Here is a 17368-nt window from a genome sequence, read left to right as displayed (position 1 = left end):
GACAGTAACGAGGGGGTGCTGGCTGATCGCAGCACTCTCGCCCCAGCCCTGCCACCTCCCTTTGCTGAGCGCCTGTCACTCTTCCCGCCCAAACCAATCATTTAGCACTGAGCCTACAACCCTCAGCTTCCTCTGTGTCCCTCTCCCGGACTGGAGCAGCATCACTTCCCAGGCAGGGGTTTTATGTCCTTCTGGTCAGGTGACATTTCATACTTTTTTTTTTTTTTTTTTAGCGAAGTAGGAAAGTTACTTGGGAAGTGATCATCTCCGTTACTACAGTCGTATGTTTATATGACAAAAGTGGGACGGTGGGTCCAAGCAGCGACCCAGGCCCTGTGACGTCATGGGCTCGTGACGTCACCGTTGCTGTCACCGCGGCTCAACGCACCCTGCGGGCAGGATGACGCCATCGTCGGAACCCGAGCGGACAAGTGCGCGCTGGGGGCACGAGCGAGGTCGGCGGCTGGGAGGCGCCCGGAGGGCGAGCGGGAGAGGACCGACCCGCAGCGCACGCCGCGTGGGCGAGCTCCGGGGCCCGGCCGGGCGCCCACCCCGTGACGGGCTGGCCACGCCCCCTTGGTGGCCGCCGCGGGCCAATCCGAGCAGGCCGCGGCGAGGCGCAGCCTATCAGCGGCCGGGGCTCTCCGGGCGCTTCCGCGTTGGCGACCGTGCCGGGCCGCGGCCGCAGGGCAGGGGCAGGGGCGCCGGGCCCCACGCTCGCCCGCGGCACGTCCCGCTGCGCTCGGCCGGCCTGCGGGGTCCCGGCCCGCCGCCTCGCAGGCGACCCGATGACCTCGGAGGGGCTGGCGGGGGCGCTGGCGGCAGTGCTGGGGGGCCGGGGGCTGCTCGTGCAGGGCTGTGACTCGGGGCCGGCCGGGGAGGCGCCGGCGCCGGTGCGGCTGCGGAAAAACGTCAGCTACGTGGTGCTGGCCGTGTTTCTCAACGAGCAGGTGAGCGTCCGTCCGCCGGCCCCGGGGCTCGGGAGCGCGCAGCCAGCCCAGGAGGGCACAGAAGCCCTAACGGCCAAAGCCACCGCTGCCGTGTGCGAGGCGCTTCCCAGTTTTGCAAAGCACTCCCGCTTACTCGTGCATCTGTGCCCTGCGAGTGTCCCGGTGTACAGAAGAGGAAACTGAGGCCCAGGAGCCTGTTTGTCTCATCCCATTAGGCCTCATTGCGAAGAGGGCTGTCGTATGCCTTGTATGCCTTTTCCCGAGTCTAGCAGAGTGGGCGCTCCTGAATGTCGGTTGAGGGCCCCACGGGTAGCAGTGGCACAACCCACAACCTGGGCTTACCCTCAGGCCTTTGGTGCCCATCCGTGTGCTACTCGGTGTAGTAAGAGCTAGAAAGGGCCAGGGCCCTAGGGCAGGGTGATACAGGGTGGGTCATGTTTCAAAGCCCAGACTCCAGTGTGAACACTCACCACAAGCCGTATGGAAACCATGTTGGAGGCGAGAGATACACCCGACACACGCAGACACACTTCTGTGCAGGATGCAGGGTAATCCTCACTCTGGGGCCTAATCTCCGGCCCCAGGAATCTCCACCAGTTTCTGAGGAGGAATTGCAGGGAGGAGATAGCTGCAGCCCCAGCCACAGGAGGGCAGTTCTCTGCGGAGGGTGTCGGCCAGGAAGGGAGTCGTGGACGACCAAGCCCCGGGGCGAAGGAAGGGCTGCTGGTCTGGGAGCTCAGCCAGCAGCCTTCCCTCGCCCTGGGCCGGCTGAGGTGGGCGGTGAAGACCCCCTGTCTCCCCTCAGGATGAGGTGCTACTGATCCAGGAGGCCAAGAGAGAGTGCCGGGGGTCGTGGTACCTGCCCGCAGGGAGAATGGAGCCCGGGGAGACCATCGTGGAGGCCCTGCAGCGGGAGGTGAAGGAGGAGGCCGGGCTGCGCTGCGAGCCCGTGACGCTGCTGTCTGTGGAGGAGCGGGGCCCCTCCTGGATCCGCTTCGTGTTCCTCGCTCACCCCACAGGTACGGCCCGCCCAGTGGCAGTGTGAGCATGGGCCAGTGTACACCTTTCCTCCCAGCTCGTCCTCCCGTGAGCCGAGCCCCTCATCAGCCAGCCTTACTCTGGCTGGTACGGCCTGGAACCAGCGGATTCCAGCTGGAGGGCCTGGGGCCTCCCCGCTGGGTCAGAGGTCTCTGTTTACTCTGCCAGACCCCCACTTCTCTCAACGCCGACCCTTCCCCAACCCATGCCCTGAATCTCCCCTAGGTGGAATTCTCAAGACTTCCAAGGAGGCAGATGCAGAGTCCCTGCAGGCTGCCTGGTACCCTCGGACCTCCCTGCCCACGCCGCTGCGGGCCCAGGACATCCTGCACTTGATCGAGCTAGCTGCCCAGTATCGCCAGCGAGCCAGGCACCCCCTCATTCTGCCCCAGGAGCTTCCCTGCAGTGTGGTCTGCCAGCGGCTTGTGGCCACCTATACCAGCGTGCAGACGGTGTGGGTGTTGGTGGGCACCGTGGGCATGCCTCACTTGCCCGTCACCGCCTGTGGTCTCACCCCCATGGAGCAGAGGGGCGGCATCAAGATGGCTGTCCTGCGCCTGTTGCAGGAGTGTCTGACCCTACACCATTTGGCGGTGGAGACCAAGGGGTTGCTTGGACTGCAGCACCTGGGCAGAGACCATACCGATGGCATTTGTCTGAATGTGCTGGTGACAGTGGCTTTTCGGAACCCAGGTATCCAGGATGAGCCCCCAAAGGTCCGGGGCGAGAACTTCTCTTGGTGGAAGGTGGTGGAGGAAGACCTCCAAAGCCAGCTCCTACAGCGGCTTCGGGAATCCTCTGTTGTCCCAGTGAACAGATAGGAAGGCAGCAGCAGCAGGGGCCGGGAGCTGGGCAGCCGTGCTTCCCTCTGAGGGAGGCAGGAGGCTGCTGATCGGGGGACCTTGTTGCCTTGGGAATGGGGGTTCTGAGGAGGAGACCCCTACATTGCACATGGGACTGTGCCTTTAACTGAGCGAGTCCAAAGCGCAGGCCTGATTGCTCTGGGGACACTGAGGCTTCTAAGGGGATGAGAATGGGGAGTTCTCTGAACCCCAGATGGCATCTGCTCATCTCTTTCTGTGCCCACCTTGGTAAAGGCCTGTGTCCTGGTCTCGCCAGGCACTTAGAAGCTGGAGGGCACCTTGCTGAGTAAATAGGGGTTGCTCACCTTGCCTTTCCTGCCTAAATGTCTGTGGGGAGCAAGCCAGGGGGAACTGCCGTCCCAGAGAGCTACTGCTCCCCTTTGGCCACCAACAGCCACCCAGGCCTTTCCCAGACAGTGCGCGGACACTGGTGGGGCCAGCCTGCTGGAGCTGTCTCCACCTCGCCTGCGGGCGGGACGTGACTGAGGGGACCACATCCCTAGTGAGACACAGCTCTGAATGTTCCGACGTGGGGCGGTGGGGACCCCTGGGGAGCTTCAGGTGGGACAGGAGGTGGGGACGTTGGCCCAGTGCTGTCTGCCTGGGCCTCCCTGGCTCTGACCAGCCCTGCACCTCTGCCTTTTTACAGCCTCAGCCTAAGCCTGACCAAACCTTTTCTTCATTTCCCCTCAGCGCGGCTGAGTCATAGCAGGATGTTTTTGTATTAATAATAAAAGAACTTCACAACAATTTAAGGGAAAACCAAAGGAAATGAAGGAAGAAAATAGACTGTGTGCTCATCACTGCGACTACGGTACAGATTTCTGATTCTGCGCAGGGCGCTTGTGTGGCTTCCCTGCTACGGGGACTACACTCCAGCCCTGCAGGGCCCCTTCTCAGCCCCCTCCCTGCCTCTCTTGGCTGCCACCTTGTCTTGCTGGCCTCTGGAGGGTGGCAGGAATCCTCATCCCCTCCGAGGACAAACATCTTGCAAATGATGGAACCAAACCCTTTTATTCGGTTCACTTCTGTCTGAGGGACCCACCAGTCCATCTCCGCTCAGATGGGCAATGATATTCGCTCCCACTGGAAGTTTCCAACCCTGGGCGCACATTAGGATCACCTGGGGAGCTTTAGCATTCGCTTTGGGCCCGCCCTGAGTGACGCTGATTTAACTGGTGGGGCCTGGGTATTGGTATTTTAAAAAGCAACCCAGTGACCCCGACATGCATGAGCTGAGAGCCCCTGGCTGGCCCGGTCTTCTCCAGGTTCACAGCTTGCCCTGTCCCGGAGTCCTCTGGGTGACTCCCTCAGAGTATGCCACCACCCCTCCACACACATCCAAGGACAGAGTCTGTTCAACGTCAGGCCCACTGTTTACAAGTCAAGTCGTACAACATGCAACATAAACACGTCAAAAGAGACGTGCACACAGATGCCGCCACATGGGCCGTCCCCTCCTGGCGTGTCCGAGGCGAGCAGGCGCGCAGTTGTAGGTGAGCCGAGCAGAAACAGCGTTGCTCGGCCAAGAGTCTGATTCCTGGCAGGCGCTGAGGAACGTCAGAGTTGCACTGCCAGAGCCTGTCTGTTTACCACCACCCCCCTCCAGTGCTGGAAAAAGAACTTAATTTGTCTTCCTTGGGGAGGAAGATGGGCCCAAATTAGCAGTGGAGCCCTGGGCAGCAGGACACAAAGCATGGAGAACAGAGCCACCATGTCCACACAATCGCGCCGTTTATTGCTGTGCTGTCTGGGGAAAGACACCGTGCAAACACCAAAGTGCGCTGAGGAGAGGGGAGGGTCTGTGACTGGCAGACCCTCGAATGTTTTACGATTCCAAAAGTCCAGATGCAATTCACCCACTGAGATCTGCTCCCCTGTCCAGACCGACACCCGTGTGCGCCCGGTGTTCTTCCGAGCAGCAGCGGAGTCCTCCCCCGCTGGGAGGAATGCGGGAGAGGCAGAGGTCACTGAGTTTCCTCCTCTTTCATGTCACCTCTTGGCAACCTGCGCCCGGCTTCTAGAAGCCGCATGGGCAGGAAAAGGAAGCGAAAGGGGCTCTGGCCTGCTCCTCCTTGCCCAGGAGCGAAGCCAGCAACTGCAGTCCCGCTGTGAGGTAATGGCTGGCGCTGCCCGTGTATGCCTGCAGGTCGAGACAGATTCAGGCCGGGTGGGGTAGCAGCCCCTGCCACGGAGGGCACGCAGGGAGAACAACAGCAGAACTGGCTACCTGTGCCTCGGCCCCTCCCCGCCAGGCCTCAGGGCCTGAAGTTGGGGGGCAGCCTGCCCTCATCTGGACCCCAAGCTCTCTTGCTCCCCGAGAAGGGTATGTCTCGAGAACACTGGGCGCTGGGCAGGAGGCAGAGGGCAAGGCCCGGCCTCCCCTGGTCTCTGACCTCTCTGCCCAGGTGTTGTGGACCTGCTGAGACGGGTTCAGAAGGCGCCAGAGAGAAACCAGCTGGAGCTGTAGCCTGGCACCCGGCTCCCCAGGCCCTCTCCCGCCCTGGCTGCAGCTGCAGCAAGGTTCTCATTAACGGCTGCCCCCGCCTGGGCGCGGAGCATGCTTTGGGCACTTGCCATGAGGAGGCTGGGAATTTGCAACAGTCTCCAGGAGGCAGAGCAGGAAGAGGGGCTTCCCCGACTGTCCCCTTCACTGCGCCATCTCCACGGGCCAAGTCAAGAAGGCAGGGGAAAAACGTCAAGTCTCAGCAGCTTCCATGGTTCCTAATGTGACAGACGGGGCTCCTGGCCCCATCTCTCTGGCCCGGTTCCGACCAGCCTTGGAGACCTCAGCTCGCTCCCCCTCTTGCCCTGGAATCGAGTCACAGGTCTTGGCCCTGGCCACAAACGGCCAGTACGGAGGGGCAGAGGCACACAGCACGTGAGGGTCTGGGTGCTCACCTGGCCACCACCCAGCTCCTCCGAGAAGGCCTCAAGGACACCATGCTGCCTGGGGAGCCATCTCTTTGGCTCCTGGGCACCCAGTACCTTGGGGGCCCACTCCCTGAAACCACACCAAACCCGGTCCGGGGCGGTCGACAATTCCAGGTCTCCGTGAGCGAGCCTGGGAGCCGGGGCCCCGGGTGGGGAGGGTGCGGCGGCAGTGCCAGGCGGGAGGCAGCTCTGGGGCAGAGGTGTGGATAGGAGTCTACCACCGTCCTGCTCCTGGCTCAGACTTGCCCTTCCGGGGGTGGGGACAGGTTCAGGTGAGGACCACGTGGGGGAAACTTGACGAAAGCGATGGCGGCCAGCTCCTTGCAGAATTCCTCCAGCACCACCACTCCCTGAAGGAGGGTCTGGTGGTCCAGCCTGCGGGGGGACAGCACAGGGGCCACGGCTGGGAGGCGGTGGGAGTAGTTGCCCAGAGTGACAGCCCAGTGTCCGCAAGGCTGGACCCAGTAGATGGACACCTCCCCGGCCAGAGGCGCTTTCTGCTTGCCCACCCCAAGGCTTCTCCTGGCACCCATTCCCCTCGGGTACTTACTGCTCCCCAGGGACCTGGCCCATCAGCTGCTTGCGCACCAGGAGTAGTTTGCCCGGGAACTGGGGGACCCTCTGAATCCTCTGCATCAAGTCCCCGATCACCTAGAACAGGAACCACGGAGGACTGAGAAGGGGCCAGAGACGCTCCGTCAGGGTACCCTGGCCCTGCCACGCCATGGCGGGTGGGCAGCGTGGGGGATCTGTGGTTTCCCTGGCACTGGCAAGGGTGCCCACTCCTCCAGCCCCCAACTGCCCTGCCCTGCACCCCTTCCTGCCCCCCCGCCCCTACGGGGCACAGTCGCCGGGGCCCAGGCGCCCTCACCCTGACGAGCACGGAGAACAGGCTCCTGCAGCCGGGGGCCAGGCTGACGTACGGATCCAGGAGGTACTCGTGGATGTGGGGGTGGGGGAAGAGGGCGAGCCGGGACAGGACTGAGGTCACCTGCAGGTTCAGGCTGTATGGCTGTAGGGAACACGGTGGACAAAGCCGAGGGTTGGCAGGGGTGGGAGCATTTTCGCACTCCCCCAGCGAGGCGCCTGGCCGGTGTGAACGTGTGCGGGGGTGGGAGACTCACGTGATGTGTGTGTGTCATGGATTCCATGGGGCTGAGGGCCAGAACGTGTTAGGGCGTGTGGAGCAGAGGCGAGACGGGGCTTCCCGCCTGGGGAAGGGGGCTGGGGGCCATCGCGGGGCTGGAGAACCGAGGAGGGGTCGACCCCGTGGTCGGCCCCTGCTCTGCCGAAGGACTCCAAAGGCACCAGCCTGGAGTCCTCCTGTGGGGCTGGGCCTGTTGACTACCTGATCCAGAATCCGGGACATGCGGTCAAACAGCACTCGGAGGAAGTGGCCCTCGAAGAAAGGCCGTTCGGGCTCGTGGGGGTCCAAGGGTGTGGGAGCCAGAGGCCAGCCCCAGGAGGCCACACGGGAGCTGCACTCCTGGAACTGAGACAGGAGGGGATGGGGGAAGGGGGCCGAGTGGTCAGGAGGAGCCAGCAGATGGGGACCCTGCGCAGGAGGGATGGGCTCGGCGGGGTCCTCAGACAGGCGATCAAACACGGAGTTTATCAACCCAAGAAATGGGAGCTGGCAGCGGCCGACACTCACCAGGCCGTAGGCATCGTGGACGTACGTGTCGTAGCCTGTCTCCTCCAGGAAAGCTGAGGTCTTGGCTTCCTCGGGGACCAGGCAGAGGAAGCTGAGAGACAGGAGGCCAGGTGTGGAGGCGCACCCCATGGGCTCGCCTGCTCGCTGGACCCCGTCTCCCACCCCAGCCGGGCCCCCCGAGGGCTGTGGCCAAAGAGAACAAACTCGAGTGGCTGCAACTGCCTAACCTGCTCCCCACCTGTTCACGATCTCCGTCACTGCCGTTTTGCCATCCGCGCTGGGGGCAGGCGCCGGGCGAGGCTTCGCGGAGGGCTGCAAGCCGGGACCGAGGAAGCCGTCTGTGAAGTAGGGGTCTTCCTCCAGATCTCTGTGGCCAGGGCAGACCAGCACAGCGCCAATGAACGAATGAATGAACACGAGGAGTGTGGGTGTGCTCAGGCCTGGACTGGGCCCGATGTGGCCCGGGTTTCACTTACAGGGTGTCCTCATAGCTCTCAGGCTCGGGCGAGCCCCGCGCCACGTAAGGGCGGCCCTCGAGGTGGCGCAGGATCAGGCTGCGGAGGATCCACTCGTGGGGCTTCTGCAGCAGCTCCTCGAACAGCCGCAGCGTGGCGATGCTGATCTGCGGCCAGACGCAGGTCAGCAAGACGGCCCTGCCCCACCCAGCCCCAAGGGGACCCTGGACCTGCTGACCCGGGTAAGACTCGGCCTCCCTGGCCGGGGGTGAAGATGGCAGGCTTGGGAGAGTGGGTGGGTGTTGGCCTAGGAACCGGGAAGTCGGGGTGGTCCCCGCTGCATGACTGATTTGACGTGAGGTCTCAGCAAGCCAACTGGCTTCCTGTGCCTTAGTTTCCACATCTGAAAAATGGGACAATCAGCCTAACTCCCCTCACAGAGCGAGCCTCCTCTCATACAAGCCAAGTGAATATAAATGCAGTTTGCAAAACAGAGAGTGCCACACAAAGGATGCGATCACAGAAAATTAACGTGACAAAAACAGCCTGGCTACTGATTCCTGTGTCACTGTTTGGGGGATTCAATGCCTCAGAGGTGGAATCACCTGGGAGAGCTAATGAGAATGGGAGGAAGCGTTCTGGAAATCCCTTTGGTGGAGCTGGGGGGTGAGCAGAGAGGGAGGCCCCTCCCGCCGCACCTCGTCAGAGAGGTGGTCGCAGTGCCCGATGAGGTGGGCACACAGGGTGCGGGGGCTGTCTTCGGGGCCTTCAGGCTGCGGGTCCGTGCCCAGTAGGAAAGCCACGGCCTCTCTCAGCAGCGCAGGGGAGTGGAGCTGGCGCAGCATGGCCGTGAGGAGGGCAGTGGAGGTCAGGATGCTCTGCTCGGACCTTCGGGGACAGGGAGAGGGCACCTGAGTCTGGCCCGGCACTCAGAGCCAGGTGGGGACAGCAGAGGAGGAGCGGGCAGTGGGTGATGGTGGGTGGTGGAGCTCTTTCCTGGTTTCCTTACATCTTTGGCTAGTGTGTCTCTGGTCACTTCCCTGTCCCTACTGAGGTCCTGAAGGGTGGGAGGCCTTTGCTTAGCCCGCGTGGCTCAGAGCCTTGTGCACGGCAGGCGCGGGCCTGGCAAACGTTACCAGTGGAGTCCACAGACGTGACTCTGGACGAGGAGGCCCCCGGCCTTAGGGACAGGAAGGGGCTTGGAGGGGTAGGCAGTTTGATCCAGACCACGGCTGCACCCAAGGGAACGGGCCACACGCTTACACGTGCAGGAGCTGGGGCTGCAGGCTCTCCACAAACAGCTTCTCAGCCACAGCCTTCGCCAGGGCATCCGCAGCCACCTGGGTGCCAGAAAGCATGTCACGGACGCATTTTATACCCATCACGATCTTCCGCTGAGAAATAACCATGTCCTTGCGCAGGGCCTCACCCAACAGAGGGGCCCGGCTGTCCCGGGGTGCTGCTCGTCTCCCGGACCCCACATTTCCCGGCATCCCCGAGACAAGACGGCGAGGGAGCAGCGTGAGGGAGCCCTGTCCACACCCGCCCCGCTCACCGTGTGTGCCTCTGTGATAAGGTGGTCGCAGTAATCAAACCAGCCCAGGAAGGCAGCCAGGGCCTCCTTGCCAGGGAAGGAACCCTCATCAGACGGGGCACTGGGTAGCCTGCAGGGAGAGGGAGGGAGGGGCTTCGAGGTCTTCCTCAAGGATGTCCTGGAAGCGGGGCCCTTCCGCCCTTTCCCACGGAACATCCATGGCTGGGGGCCGGTTCTCCTGGGGGCTTTGTGGTCAGAGACAGCAAGAGCGATGCTTGCCTGGAGGGCGAGAGGCCCTTTGGGGATCAGCTGCAACCTCAGGAAGAGGGTGGCCAGCGGGGGTCCCCAGCCCACCTGGAACACCAGAGGAGCTGGCCACCAGGAGACGGGCAGGGCTTCCGGCCACAGAGGATGCTGCCCACCTCCCCTGGCTAAGGACCCACCTCCAGCTGATGCCCTCCAAGGTGGCAATGTCTGCGGGGTCGAGGAAGGCAGGCAGGGACCGGTACAGCTGGCATAGGTGCTCGGCGATTGCAGGACAGCAGGGGCTGCTCTGCACCAGGTAGGTGGCAGCCGCCTGGGAGGCCACGCTTACCAGGAGCAGCAGGTTCTCCTGGGCCTTCAGAGCCACCCGACTCTTCTAGGGAATAGGGTGTGACTTCAGGATCACACATCTGAGCCCCCAGTAGCCTCCCGGTGACCGCCCCCCCCTTCCCAGGCGCCCAGCCTCTGCTCTCCGCAGCCGGCACCTTGCTCTTGCACAGCCCGAGCAGGGAGGTGATCAGGTTGCTCTCCGCCGTCCCACAGTCTGGCTCCAGGGTCTCAGCAGGCAGGTGGCTGTTTGAGGCCTGGGCCCCAGAGAGCTCCCGGTCCAGCTGGGGACCCCTGGCAGGAGCACTGCTGTGGGAGTGGTCTTTGTCCCTGTGGCTGGCTGTGTCCCTCAGCAGGGCGGTGGAGTCTCTGGGCGCCTTCTTCCTGCCTACGGTCTTTTTACCCTGCAGGGAAGGTGGGATGAGGCCAGGTCACAGGGGACGCCATTCCCCAGGGCCCCCATCAGGAAAGCGAGGTGGGTGGGCCGGCTGGGGGTTCTGTCTAAGCGCCTCCCTGGCTTGCCCCCGGGTCCCGCCCCTGCCCCATTCCCGAGGGCGCGCTCACTTCCAGGATGTAGGTGAGCAGCTCCGGGTCCTGCTGGATCTTGGAGCAGAGGACGGTGGTGAACTGCACCTCCTCCTTTTCTGTGAGGGACCCGGGAGTCGTCCCACCGAGGCGGAGAAGTTTCTGGAAGGGGAGCAGGATACAAATGGAGGGGAATGGGGTGGCAGGGAGGAGTGGGGACGTCACACCCAGACGCTGTTGGCCCCGGGCCCTCACCTGCACGGGCCGGTGCACACTGAGGTAGTGCAGCAGCGGGTGCCGCACCTGGGCCAGCACTCTGCTGAAGAACTGGAACACCTGCTGCCGCATGCCGGGCGGGTACTGCGGTCGGGGAACAGAGGCCTCGTCAGAAGACCAGACCACGGCCACCGCCCGCAACACCCGTCCCCCAGAGAGCCACCTGGCTCAGGTCCCCCTTCAGTGGGGGCCGGAAGGCACCTCCCCCACAAGGCCTCTTCCCCTCGCCGCGGTGCTGGAAACCAGCCTTCCTGGAGCTCCCAACCCCTTCCTGGCGCATTTTCCTCCATTTCCACGTCACCACTGAACATACTACCCAATGATCCTGCCCCTCCCCGACCAGGATTCTTGGTGCCGCGTCCCCCACGTCTAGAACACAGCCCGGCACATGGCAGGTGCTCGGCCACCTTTGTGAATTCCCCCGGGAGGTGGTGGGATGCTCTAAGGGAGACAGCCACATCCCCCGTCCCCCGTCTGGCCCCCTCCCTTGGTGGCAGCACTGGGAGGTGCACAGGTAGACAAGCCTGGGATCCAGGGTCTCTGCCAGAAGGTTCCAGGGGCCCCCTCGGCCGGCCCACCTCAGCCTTGCCCAGCGTGCACAGGGTCTCCAGGATCTTGTGCTGCAGCAGGTACTCCAGGCAGGGCCCCGCCTCGCCCGCGGCCGCCTGCTGCCTCTCCTCGTACACCAGGATGTCCAGCATCTGCTTCAGCCGCCAGGGAATGTCCGTTTTCTTGGCCGGGGTGTTCTCATCTGAGCGAGAGTCAGGAGAGGAGTGTGAGCAGGCCGGGCAGGGGCATCCCGGCTTGGCCACTGCACCCTCCTGCCAAAGCCCAGCAGGGAGAAGGCCCGTCCGGGAGGCGGGTGGAGGGGCTGAGGGCAGCCAGGAAACAGAAGTCTACGGTGGGTGCTTCCGTATTTAAAAACACAAATGCCCTTTGGGATGAGGCCCAGGACGCAGTCCTCTGTGAGTGAGTGCACGCCCCATCAGGGGGCAGCAGCGTCCGTCCCACACCCGGGGCAGGGACACATGGTTGTGGGCCCAAGTGAGATGCTATGGGCCTGGGGGCCCGTCGTGTCACTCAGAAGCCGTATCCAGCAGCTGCCTGAGAGAGAACCCCTAGAGCCTGCGTAGGTCCCTCTTACACCCAGAAAAACAGGCACTACTCTGGTTTTTTACAAAGCAGAAAAAGAATCAGTGTTCCACCCCCAGTTCTGACCCAAACCTGCTCCTCCATGCCCAGGCCCCGATAGGGAAGCGGCCTTGTGGGGCTGTTGTCGTCAGTCTTGGGGTACAGTGTGTTCCTTCATCAAAGTTTTGGTACTTTGGGACTGGCCTTGGAGCACCCCCTAGCTTTTCTCTAAGGCATAGGTGTTTGAGCAAGGCGGCCTAGCTCCCCCACTTCCGACACCTCTGGTCTGGGGATCATTCTGGAAATTAAAGGATTAGATCCAGGCGAAGCCCCACGTGGATCTCAATCAGTTCTAGATCTCATACTACTCTCCTGGCAGACTGAGACTCTCTGTTGAGAAACCTTTAATCTAAATGGGTGGTTCTCAACTGGGGTGCTGGGGGGCAATTTTGCCCCCCAGGGAACATTAGGCAATGTCTGGAAATATTTAAGGCTGTCACAATTGAGGGAGGCGCTACTGGCACCTAGTGGGTAGAGGCCAGAACTGCTGCTAAACAGAGCACACCGCACAGGACAGTCTCCCATGACAAAGATCCAGTCTGAACATCGACCAGGCCAAGACCGAGAAAACTGCTCGAACAGAACTCTCAGAGGGTCCCTCAGAGTGTCCAAAGGTCACTTTTTAATTTCTTGGACTGGCTCAAGCTGGAAATAAAGCCTTTAGGAAAGGGTAGGCTGGGAGCAAACCCCAGTACGGACTCCAGGAAGTGGGAAGCTAGGGATGCAGGATGTGGTTACCTGGCAACCAGCCGGTATCCACCAATGCTGGCAAACTGCCTAGAAAGCAGCCAATCAGATTCTGCCCCCTCAGCGACTGTCCTGATGGGCCCAGATGACCCGAGGCTTTGTCTCTCTGGGGTATCAGCCTGGGGAGAAGGACCCAGGCATGCTGCACACCCTGGTTTTTGCTCTCTTCCTACCCCAGATCTCTACGAGGGAAATGCCCCTAAGTTGGTTCAAGGAAAGGGGAATTTGTTAAATTTTTATTTTAATCAGTAAACTCTAGGCACAAACATTTGGGGACTGAAGGCCTCGAGGCTGGAAGCTGGGACAAGTAGAGCCACCTCTGCCTTGCTGAGTCAGGCCAGTGAGACCTCCAGCCTTCCGTGCCCACTCCTCCCTTACCCAGCCCCTCCCTCAAAAGGTCAGGGTGGGGCCAGCAACTCAGCGATTAGGAACAGAGGTGGCCAGGCCTCTAGGTCTTCCTCCCACCTATCGGATTCCCTGTCTCCATGAGCTCAGGCCCAACTCTGAACTCCTGGACAGTGAGTGTCACCTTCCCAGGACACCTGCATGGTGACACTCTGCTTGCACCTTCCTCCCCACCCCATCCAGGGTCCCTGGGCTAGGGAGGACGTGGCCCCACCTGTGCTTTCGATGTAGTAATGTGTGATGCCTTTCCAGTGCTCCACGAAGGCCTGCAGCAGGTCAATGCTGGGCTCCCGCTGCGGAGAGAGCAGAGACACAACCTCAGTGGGGCTACAATGACCACGGAGCCCGCTGCCACCGGTCCTCGTAGGAACAGACATTCCACTTGTCTGCTAAGTGTCAGGTCAGTGCTACGCCCTGAGGGAGACACTGTGCTCCCTGGTTTTCAAAGGGAAGAGTAACACATGTTCCCTAGGACACACTGGCATCGTCCCCATGTCTCGCCAAGGATCTCCTGGCACCTCTCCCTCCTGGAAATGTGGAAATGTGGCTGTTTTCCTGCCACATGTCATTGTTATGATCCTGTCCCAGAGGAGCTAAGAGTATTAGTGGGGGAAACAGACACAGAAACAGATCGTTTCAATACAACATGGTTATGCCACGATCGAGGCACATACAGGAACACAGGAGAGCACCCCCAAAAGAACAACACAACGAAATGACACAGATAGAAAGCAGGGCAGAGACGCAGCTCTCTGGTCCCTCTCAATCTGTGAGTCTACAAAAACCTGAGTTCAAGGCCACGACCAGTAACGTCAGCACGACACTGAGAAAGTGCTTTACTTGTAACGTGCTTTCACCTGGTGTCCGAGGCCTCGGGCTGCGCAGCCTTCTCTCCTACTTGGGCAGCGCTGCTTCTGCCACCTCCTCTGCTGGCTCCTTCTGTTGGCCTGGGCATCTCTGATTCTGCTCTGAGCAAGCCCCTAACCTCCCCACTTTTCCTAAGTGCTCTGTCTGCCTGCACACTGGCTGGAACTGGCCTTGAACTGGGAACAACCACTTGCCCTGAAAACTCTGGAAGAAAAAAGCCATGCCTCCTCTTTCCTTGCAGAGTAAATATTTGCAGGAGAAAAATGCCTAATCAAATCATCTCTACTCACATGGGCTCATTTCTATTTCTAGGTCTTTGCTTGGGCCACTCCTCTGCCCAGGGGGTTCTGTAGCCTCCTAACTTATCTAGATCCTGAGGCTTCAGTGCGGTCCAGCGAGGGGCCAGCAGCTCCAGCAAGCCCTCTCCGGGGGTCTTGCCTGCCACATCCCCCTCTGACCCCACACTTTACTGTGCCACAGAGCTCAGCATCTACTCATTAGGTCACTCCTGTGGCGCCTGCCATGTGCAAGACACTACACTGGATGCTACAGAAATGGGCCGTGGAGGAGAGGACATAAAACAGCACCACACAACTAAATGAACTCCGAGGGGGTAGTGTGAGGCCGCAGGAGAGTAGAAAGTGACCTCTCAGAAAAGAGGGTCATTTTTAACAGATTGGAACAGGGAAGATTTTCCTGAAGTCATGTTTGAACTAAAACTTGAAGAACTGGGTCAGATTTCAACAAGAGAAGGAAGCCATTCCACTCCAGAAGGAACTCTGCAAAGTGTGTTTGGGGAAAGGACAGGTTGACAAGTTTGTGGGGCCTCCAATGACAAGCCAAGTCCTGACAGTTTTTTTGCAGGTAGCAGGGAGCAGGTCAGTGACACCTTCTGAGCAGTGTTTTAGGAAAATTCATCTGGCAGTCAGAGGGCAGGAGAGGAGACAAAGACAGGAAGAATGCTTAGAAGGTCATGGTAGCAGGGAGGAGTGGCTGCAGGCAATTGTGCCTTCTTTCAAAGTTAGTTTTAGGGGCCACCACCCTTCCCAAAGTGGCACCGCCCACAGTCATTCCAAATATTCCATCCGCATGGATTGACCACTTCTTATCACATTCCATGTGATACTGCTATCATTGGGCTAAGCAGTAGCCTCTTCTGCTAGACTGTGAGCTCCCTGAAGGTGGGTGGTGGGGGCGGGGGGTGTGTCTGTATTTTATATCTCTGCCTGCACATAGTGAATACTCGTTAAGATTTACCAACTATCTCAGTAAACTCCTGAAGACATTCTTTCCATAGTCCCTTGTCTTGGAAAGCCCTGTCACCCTTGGCCAGCACTACACTTATCTTGCAATTTCTGTGCTGGGGTCTTTTCTAGCTTCGAAATTGGTTTATAGTCTCTGAAAACCTTGAGCTGGGCTTTAACCAAAAAGAATACTCCAGTAAGACCAGGAGACACAGGAGAAAGGCAGGTTGGCCAGCACAGGCTGTTAGACAGCTGATTTCGTAAGGGACTAATCTTTACCTTACTCTATGCCCAGCTACTGTAACTGCAAATCAGAGAAACTGTACCAAACGATTTGTCTTTAAAGATAGTATGATTTCTTAAAAGAGGTGCCAGGATTCCTAGTCTGTTTGGACAGAAGAGGGCAGGAAGGCACACTCTTCCTCCCTAATGAGGAGTCAGTGGACTTTTTGGGGTCACAATTTACTTGGTGACCCAGCGTGGGGAAAAAAGACCCAGATTCGAGACCTGGGGGTAGCAGAAAAGAGGGATGCCATCTCCCTGATCACACAGGGCCAGCCACACTTCCAGGACATGGTCTACGTGCTGTATACTGAGGGGCCCAAGATCACCTGCCTAAAAAGATCTCCCTCTACCGCCAACATCTCCTCCTGCCTGGATTTCCTGCATTGGAAGCATCAGATAATTCACTCTTCTGGATTGAGGTTTTATCTGGCCTGCCTGTCCCTAAATGGAGCATTCCCCAGAGTTATGAATTAGTTTATCACATCACTGTCTGGGGACAGAGAGGAGGGGAAGGAGAGATCATTTTGGAACCTCTCCCTACCTGGATGCCCCAAGGCCCGGGACCAGGGGTAACAGCAGGGCTGGGGGAAGGTGAAGAGGTGGAGGGGGTGGTTTTTACTTTCTTCACAAGTTTGCTTAAGGCTGACTCTGTTCTCTGTCATAATGAACTCTGATTTGGGGGTGGGGTGGGGTGAAACCTCGGGTTGTTTCTCCAGAGAAAATCTGATACACTCAGTTCATCAATTAGGAGGCCGGTTTATACTGTGACACACAAAAATTAACTTTGCAGACAGCTTCTTGTCTGGGATGCTTTAAATAGAGGACATACCCCCCCACCCTACCTAAACTGTACTTTCACCTCCCTGAATAAGATGGGCTGCCTCGGACCACAGCTCTCAATCTCAGCAGAAAACAGCAAAAACACAAACTCTGATGGAATATGACAAATCAACATACGCTTCCCGACAGGGCCACCCAGGCCCCACCACGGGCTGGCCTCTCCCTGCCTCCAGGTCAGTTTGGCTCTGAGAGTGAGATACCAGCTGGACACTCATTTGCACGCAGCGGGAGGCTGTCTCCGCCGGCTAGGCGCCCACCCACCAGTGTCCCGGGCCTTCCCCCTTCCCGGGACGTGGCCGGTCGGGGCCCGGACGCGAGACGGAGGGCGCCCTGCACCGAGCAAGGCTCGGGGCTGTTTGGGAGCTCAGAACCGGGGGAAGGGGCCCAGGTGACGAGGAAGGGAGGAGCGAGGGGAAGGAGGGAGCTATCAGAGGTGGGGGAGGGGACGGGGAGGAAACTACTGGGTGACAAGGGAGCGTCTTGGCAGAGGAGAGTTCGGGAACCCGGAGCGACTCTGGGGCGCAGGAACCACAAACCGGAAGCAACCTGGGCAGCGGACTCGGGGAAGGGGGGCGGCCTGGGGGGATCTGGGGACGCAGCGGGAGGAAGCGGGGTGCGCTGAGCCGGAGGGGCGCGGCCGGGCGCGGGAGGCCCGCGAAGGGGCGCTGTGGCCCGGGGTCCCCTGCCCGACGGAGCCCGCCCGCCCGTGGCTGCCCGGCTCCGCGCCCGCCCCTCCGGCCTAGCCCGCGCGGCGCCCGCCCGCCCTGCTTGGCCTGCCCGGCCTCACCGCCCCCACGGCCTCCTGCAGCAGCGCCCCGAGCCGGCTCAGCATGATGGCGGCGCGGCCCGGCTCCCGGGCGGCGGCGGCGGCCGCGGTGCTCTCGGTAGAGGAGGAGGCCCGGCGGCCCGCGGCGCGGCAGGGAGGCGGGGCCCGGCTGTCCGCCCCGCCCCCTGGCCATCGGCCCCGCC

The 17368-nt window shown here is 60.7% G+C and overlaps 2 protein-coding genes across 4 annotated transcripts; one reads left to right on the top strand and one right to left on the bottom strand.

The window, feature by feature from the left end:
* Nucleotides 1-788: 788 nt before the first annotated feature.
* On the top strand, nucleotides 789-3619 carry NUDT18 (nudix (nucleoside diphosphate linked moiety X)-type motif 18). Its single transcript, XM_012662964.1, has 3 exons — nucleotides 789-950; nucleotides 1756-1969; nucleotides 2214-3619. Exons 1-3 carry the CDS (start codon nucleotides 789-791, stop codon nucleotides 2807-2809), a joined length of 972 nt encoding a protein of 323 aa, XP_012518418.1. The 3' UTR covers nucleotides 2810-3619.
* A 947-nt stretch (nucleotides 3620-4566) lies between these two features.
* Nucleotides 4567-17315, bottom strand: FAM160B2 (family with sequence similarity 160, member B2). Of its 3 annotated transcripts, none has more exons than XM_012663050.1 (17): nucleotides 17187-17315; nucleotides 13378-13456; nucleotides 11399-11571; nucleotides 10800-10904; nucleotides 10584-10706; nucleotides 10178-10423; nucleotides 9872-10068; nucleotides 9450-9558; nucleotides 9158-9234; nucleotides 8593-8782; nucleotides 7916-8061; nucleotides 7678-7806; nucleotides 7440-7530; nucleotides 7134-7277; nucleotides 6657-6797; nucleotides 6336-6458; nucleotides 4567-6160 (listed from the first exon to the last, which is right to left on the bottom strand). In XM_012663050.1, the coding sequence occupies exons 1-17, from the start codon at nucleotides 17229-17231 to the stop codon at nucleotides 5576-5578; spliced, it is 2703 nt and encodes a 900-aa protein (XP_012518504.1). In that variant the 5' UTR covers nucleotides 17232-17315; the 3' UTR covers nucleotides 4567-5575. The 3 variants fall into 3 exon arrangements, with proteins under 3 accessions (XP_012518504.1, XP_012518506.1, XP_012518505.1); XM_012663052.1 differs by having other exon boundaries at nucleotides 6336-6436; XM_012663051.1 differs by having other exon boundaries at nucleotides 9872-10065.
* Nucleotides 17316-17368: the final 53 nt, after the last annotated feature.

The sequence above is a fragment of the Propithecus coquereli genome, unplaced genomic scaffold (genome assembly GCF_000956105.1).
Source record: "Propithecus coquereli isolate 6110/MARCELLA unplaced genomic scaffold, Pcoq_1.0 Scaffold79, whole genome shotgun sequence".
NCBI lineage: Eukaryota > Metazoa > Chordata > Mammalia > Primates > Indriidae > Propithecus > Propithecus coquereli.
Note: the sequence above shows the minus strand (reverse complement) of the source record. Positions and strands in the feature narration are given on the sequence as shown.

What these genes read in the sequence shown, in the direction of transcription:
- NUDT18 (XM_012662964.1), top strand. Translation starts at nt 789, where the DNA reads ATGACCTCGGAGGGGCTGGCGGGGGCGCTGGCGGCAGTGCTGGGGGGC. An exon ending in CCGTGTTTCTCAACGAGCAG is followed by an intron (nt 951 to 1,755) that starts GTGAGCGTCCGT and finishes GTCTCCCCTCAG; the next exon opens with GATGAGGTGCTACTGATCCA. An exon ending in GTTCCTCGCTCACCCCACAG is followed by an intron (nt 1,970 to 2,213) that starts GTACGGCCCGCC and finishes AATCTCCCCTAG; the next exon opens with GTGGAATTCTCAAGACTTCC.
- FAM160B2 (XM_012663050.1), bottom strand. Translation starts at nt 17,231, where the DNA reads ATGCTGAGCCGGCTCGGGGCGCTGCTGCAGGAGGCCGTGGGGGCG. An exon ending in GTGACGGAGATCGTGAACAG is followed by an intron (nt 7,531 to 7,677) that starts GTGGGGAGCAGG and finishes CCTGTCTCTCAG; the next exon opens with CTTCCTCTGCCTGGTCCCCG. An exon ending in GGCCAGGTCCCTGGGGAGCA is followed by an intron (nt 6,161 to 6,335) that starts GTAAGTACCCGA and finishes GTCCCCCCGCAG; the next exon opens with GCTGGACCACCAGACCCTCC.